The sequence below is a fragment of the Littorina saxatilis genome, unplaced genomic scaffold, assembly GCF_037325665.1.
Source record: "Littorina saxatilis isolate snail1 unplaced genomic scaffold, US_GU_Lsax_2.0 scaffold_1713, whole genome shotgun sequence".
Classification (NCBI taxonomy): Eukaryota; Metazoa; Mollusca; class Gastropoda; order Littorinimorpha; family Littorinidae; genus Littorina; species Littorina saxatilis.
The window spans coordinates 6,040-11,877 of record NW_027128511.1 but is presented as its reverse complement, the minus strand read 5'-3'; the positions used below and the strand labels follow the sequence as shown (position 1 = coordinate 11,877).

The 5,838-nt window shown below is 45.2% G+C and overlaps 1 protein-coding gene across 1 annotated transcript; it reads right to left on the bottom strand.

Annotated features, from left to right (window-relative positions):
* Positions 1-404: 404 nt before the first annotated feature.
* On the bottom strand, positions 405-5,471 carry LOC138956868 (leucine-rich repeat neuronal protein 1-like). The gene has a single exon (XM_070328090.1). The coding sequence runs from the start codon at positions 5,275-5,277 to the stop codon at positions 2,536-2,538; it is 2,742 nt and encodes a 913-aa protein (XP_070184191.1). The 5' UTR covers positions 5,278-5,471; the 3' UTR covers positions 405-2,535.
* Positions 5,472-5,838: the final 367 nt, after the last annotated feature.

The following is a 5,838-nucleotide window of genomic DNA, read 5'->3' as shown; positions in this document are numbered from 1 at the left end:
CGCGAAGGAAATAAACGCCAGTCAGTTGACTAAGTACATCGGCAGCAGTTTTAACAATCAAAGCCTGACCAATACAAAAAAATGGACAAACTTTGGCCGATTTAGGCGAATACTCTTCGGACATTTGGCCGATAGGGACATGAAAGTTTCAGCCAAAGTAAAAAAAAAATTGGCGATTGGCCGAAGGGCCGACCCAAACGACACCCCTGTAATATTACAAATCACAGACATTTTAGACAGGTTTTATATAATACAAAAACTAACACACACACGCACACACACACACACACACACACACACACACACACACACACACACACACACACACACACACACACACACACACACAAATGATGTAGTACTACCATGTAAATAGCAAGCACTAAAATTCATCAAAATTCATGTTGTTAATTTTTTTCCTCTTTAATGCTTTGAGAATAACTTACTCACAATAATCTATAGGTTTATGTAATCAACATTTATGTGTGTTTCATGAATATTCAAACAATATTATATCACAACTGTGTAAGTGAACACCACATGTCTTGACAATAATTGGCAACGTAAATCAAATGCTAAATGGGGTCTTGAGTATATATAGGCAGGAATGACTAGATAAGTGCATACATTCTGTGTTAATCGTGGATAACAATCTGCTCCCAATCCACTTGAGATTGAGTATCTTAATTGCTCCAGTTTGACTCGATTGCACAAACACGTAGGCTATTATTCATAGGAATCCAGAGAAGAAATCACCTCATAAAGAACATTCATTTTGAACAAACATACCAAATCACAGTTCAACTAATGTTAATACTAATAGATCTACACACATCTACACAAACACACATATTCTGCTTTGTATCTTGAATATATATCAGATTCATTGAATCAGAATGTGTGAACATGGAACACAAACAGGCTGTATCATAATGATTAATTTATTTGTTGCAATTTACTACCAGAACAAGAATAATTTCTTCCACTTCATAGAAAAACTAAAGTACACATACACTAATGTAAGAAACAAACTAGCATTCAATTTTAAGCAGCGAGAGTGTGTAACATGGATGTGGTAAGTTTTTAAAATGGATTTGACTTTAACAACATGCTTTCGCTGCAGCAGAATGAGTGTTTGAATTTTTTTTTAAAGTCAAGAGTTTGTGTGTATAAAATACAGAGGCTCTCAGTCTCATATTGTTCTTTCTGAAACATTTCTGAAAACACAGCATGGTTGTTTTAAGTGTGTAGATGGGAAGGAACTCATGTAGCTACAGTTTGTTTGATTGCGCTGATAGCAGGAGTAGCAGTTTTGAGTAAATCATGACCCTGAGTGAAACTGGGAGTGGGGATAAGTCATAAGAAGACTGAAGCAATGAGCCCTGTAAAATGTCAAGTATTGAACTATTAGACAATCATGTTTCATGTTTCATTCATTGCCACTGGTCACAGAAATCAAATCAAACTCTTCCTTTGACTAGAACATTTGATGAAATTGGCAGTTTTATTTTGAATGTGCATATGTAGGGATGAAGGAGAACAATCAACAATGGTTATTGGTGTTTTGAAGTATTTTCGTAAAGTGTAACTGCAATTTTGTGGCTGACTAACATCAGGCTAACACACATGGGTGCAGTTATATTCTAACAAGTGCATAGGTTGTACGGACACTCCGTGAAATGGTGCTTTCATTTTAACACTAATAGCTGATAGTTATTTTAAAATATCAGATTTTGCAGGAGTCAGGATGCTTAATTCTGATTGCTAGTAACAGGACATGGCTTACTACTGATAAAACAGAGAGCAACAGAGTTATCTTTGAAATAATCTCGAAGAAGCCATTGTTGCTTTGCAAAGGGATCTCTTCTCTATGACTGAATGTGTGTGTGTGAGAGAGGGAGAGAGAGAGCACATGAATGTACTAGTCACTAGTTCAATGTTGCCTTGTTGGTGCACCTAGAAAAGTTGGACTCCATTACTTGCTTTAGCTTTGCGCTCATATTTACTGTTGTAAATTCCTCAATGAAAATCTTGTGGTTTTTTTGTCGATAAAATTCATTGAAAAGCTGTCCGGGATCGTTAATTTCAAGTATAAGGTCAGGGTAAGTTGGGACACTAATTTTAGTGGTTGAAAAAACAAACAACTAAAAATAAATATAAAAAAAAGGGAAAAAACAGGTTATGATGAGTTTTTGTTAGTGGTTAAACACACTACAAATTTAGTCAGTTATGGTCCGGATTCTTGGAATTATCAAATATTTTAACATTTGGTTAAGTACACTGGGATATGTTCATCATTATTCCTTCAATCACGTGTTTTTCAAGAAAGTCACTCTTGCTTTCATTTATATACATGCTTTACTTGGGTACAAAACCACAAACCTGGAAATACATCATATAAGGTAATCTCCTTTGTGTTACAGAGTTCACATTTCACACACTCTGCAAAAACCTTCATAAAACTTCATTCACAGTCTTGATTATGTCATAGTTTATAGTCTGCCTCATGTTAACACAGCCACTGCATATTTCAGTTCACAACACAGTCTCTCTGATATCAACACTAACCTCTACATTTGTGGCCTCGGGACTAGTATCAGATTCATTCGATGTTTTGGTATCTCTTTTGTTCACAATATCTTCTGCGCTTGAGCTGTATGCGTCATTTCCGCATTCGCCAGAAAATGAACACGAGTCTGTGGGAAGATTTTGCACAGGAGGGGTCACGGACAGAGGGGGTGTGTGGGGAGGCACTTCGATGATCAAACTTTCGGGAGGCACCGGATGAACATGAGGGCCGGCCTGCACAGTATCCAGGCTGCTAGAATTGTCCGAGTTCAAGGCTGTGACGTAAAGGGACTCGCTCTGGGAAAGTTGGGAGTAGACCTCTTCACTTGACGTGGTGTCGACATCTTCCAGGTCCGGGAGGTTGACATCGAAGATCATGGACTCAGTACGCATACACTCAGTCTCTACCACGGTGCGACAGTTCTCCAGGTTCATGGCTTCTAGGACTTTGATGACATGCTGCTGCTGCAGCTTGTAGGTTTCCCTGAGTCGCTCCATCTGTAGGGAGCCGTAGTCACGGATACGCACAATCTGGCCGTTGGTGACCTCACGGATCTGGTGGATCTGGTGCGAGCTGTAGTCCTTTAGATGAGACAGCCGTATATGGTAGTTGTCACGGATACGATCCACTTGGTTGGAGTAGCCCTGCCGTACCCGTCTCACCTGCATGGTATAGTTATCTTTCAGCCGTGCCGACTGCATATTGTAGTGGTCCCGAATGCGCCCCAGCTGGAAGCTGTAGTTGGTTCGGATTCGCATGATTTGCGAGGTGCGGTAGTCATCCAGATTGACCAGCAGCTTGTTGATGCGCTCTCTGCGTCGCTTGTTGACCAGTTTTCTGGCGCACCACATGATTGTTGAATAGACGGTGTTGAGGGTGAAAAAAGACGCTGCACAGCCCATGCCTGCCACTAAACTCATGATCTTGGTGTTAAACAAGACCTCGTAGTCCAAATGCAGGGTGATGGCGGCTGAGGCGTTGTGATTGGAGTTATGGATCCTGCAGACATAGGGCCCAGCATCGTTCCTCAGCACAAAGTCAACGTAGAGGGAACCATCGGACAGCAGCACTATGTGGTCAGGGTGGTACTGCAGATCTGCGTCATACCCCCCTTCCCAGTGCCAGCTGTGCTGTTTGTGATACTCGCTGCTCAAATTTTCCGCTTGCTCCTCGTCCACCAGGTGAGCTGTGGCCTCTGGGTGGAAGGGGTGGTAGTGGAACGTTCTGCCCCTGGGGGTGGTCCACGTCAACACCCCTGTTTCGTCCGCTTCATAGTCACACCTCAGCACCACCCGCGAGCCGATTTTGGCAGAGACGACACCGGTTACATTGACTAGAGACACGTTATTGCACTGCATCATTTCCTGAGACACCTGAGAGATGGGGACGGTGGAAAGGTTTGATTGTAGCTGGCACTGAACCTGCGTGGAGTCGACCACCACAGAGTCATTGCCCTGGCTTTCCCTTTTGAGCCAGGCCAGCCCACAACCACACTGCCAAGGGTTGTTGGAGAGGAAGAGGCGGGCGAGGTGGGGGTTGGAGTGGAATGTGATGTGGGAAAGAGCCTGCAGATTGTCTGACCTGAGATCAAGCTCAACCAGCTCTGTCAGAGGGGCCAGTAGCTGAGGGTGCAGGAAAGACAGCTGGGAGTTGTGGCTAAGGTTGAGCGTGGTGAGGGAGTGGGCACCTTCAAACGCGTCAAACGCGATGGACTGGAGGGAAGGCATCTGGCTCAAATCTAGAACTTGGAGCGCAGGGGAATGCTGGAACCACCCACCCTCTAGCTGCTTTATAGGATTTCCTCGTAGGTCGATCCTCTTCACCGAGGTGGTGTTACCACAAAACGTGGGCGAAAGTTCTGTTATGTTGTTGAAAGACATTTTTAGTTCGCTGAGATGACACAGACTCCCAAAGGTATGGCTCTCCAAAACATTTAGAGCATTGTGAGAAACGTCAAGCACTACCAGGCTGTTTAACCCACTGAAAGCCCCAGAGATGCTGACCAGATGGTTGTGATGCAGCAAAATGGTCCGCACCGACTCCAGGCCTTGGAAGGCATCTTGAGGAAGGTACTCCAGGCTGTTGTGGCTCAGGTCCAGGATCTCAAGCTGGTGGAGGTAGAAAAAGGTTTGGTTGGACACCTCTTGGATCATGTTACCCGTCAGGTTGAGAACCTTGACCGTGAGCAGGCCAAACAGCATCTCCCCGTTGAGGCTGGTCAGCTGATTGTAGGCCAGGCTCACCGTGTCCATGGCAGCTAAGCTTCCAAACACACGTCCCTCAACACTTTCAATGGCATTGGCACTGAGATCAAGAGCTGTCAGCTTGAGCACGTGGTCTAAGCTTCCCGCACGCAGGGCAGTTAAAGCGTTGTTGGAGAGGTCCAGAAACTGCAACTCATCCACGGAAGACAAATTCCCCGTCTCCGTAATCCGGTTCCAGCCTAAATCCAGGGAAGTCAGGGAAGCTGGGAGGTGAGGAGGGAAGCTAGTCAGGCCGCCATGAGCGCAGGAGATAGTGTCCACCTCTTCCCCATTGTGGGGCGCTGTGCACTGACAGCCAGAGGGACAGGCCGTGTGCGTGGCAGTGGGCTCCACGGTGGCTGGTCTGGCCAGGGCGCTCCATGGCAAAGTGACGAGCAGAATCAGCAGGAGAGAGGCGGCGAACGGGCTGGTGCAGGCTGTGGGCCATGGTAGCCCCTCACCCATCTCCTGGAGACGCTGAGAGAGGCTAGTAGGCGAAGCTGTTGGTGCCTCTTATGCGTGTGTCCCTGGCGGGCAGATTGGTGCAGAGCAAGAGACGCCTAGCCAGGCCTTAGGGTTCTGCTCTGCTGGCCGCTGTCATCTGGTACACGGCCCCGAGGGCATCTCCTCACTCTCTGAAACAGACAGCAAACGAGGTTGAGTGAGGACCGCAAGAGTCAGGAAGCAAGACCGAGTAAGCATGAAATTGTCTTGTGCTGTTTCTCCCGCAAATAACACTATTAACAGTAACAGAGAGGAAACAAGAATGAGAGACGGTATGGATATAGTTTTCGTTGTTGTCTTACTGTGTTTCTTCTGTCACTTTACAGATGTAATAAAATCACATGACCGTGTAACACCAAGGATAGAAAGAGAGAGACAGAGACAGTAGAATTATAGAAATAATTTCTAGAATCCAAATAATGCGGATCTGCGCAAAAACAGAATATCGATGCGTACGGCAACACGGTGGCATATCAGATGTTTCTTCGCTCATGTTATTTTCCTCCTAATGGCTTTTCCAGA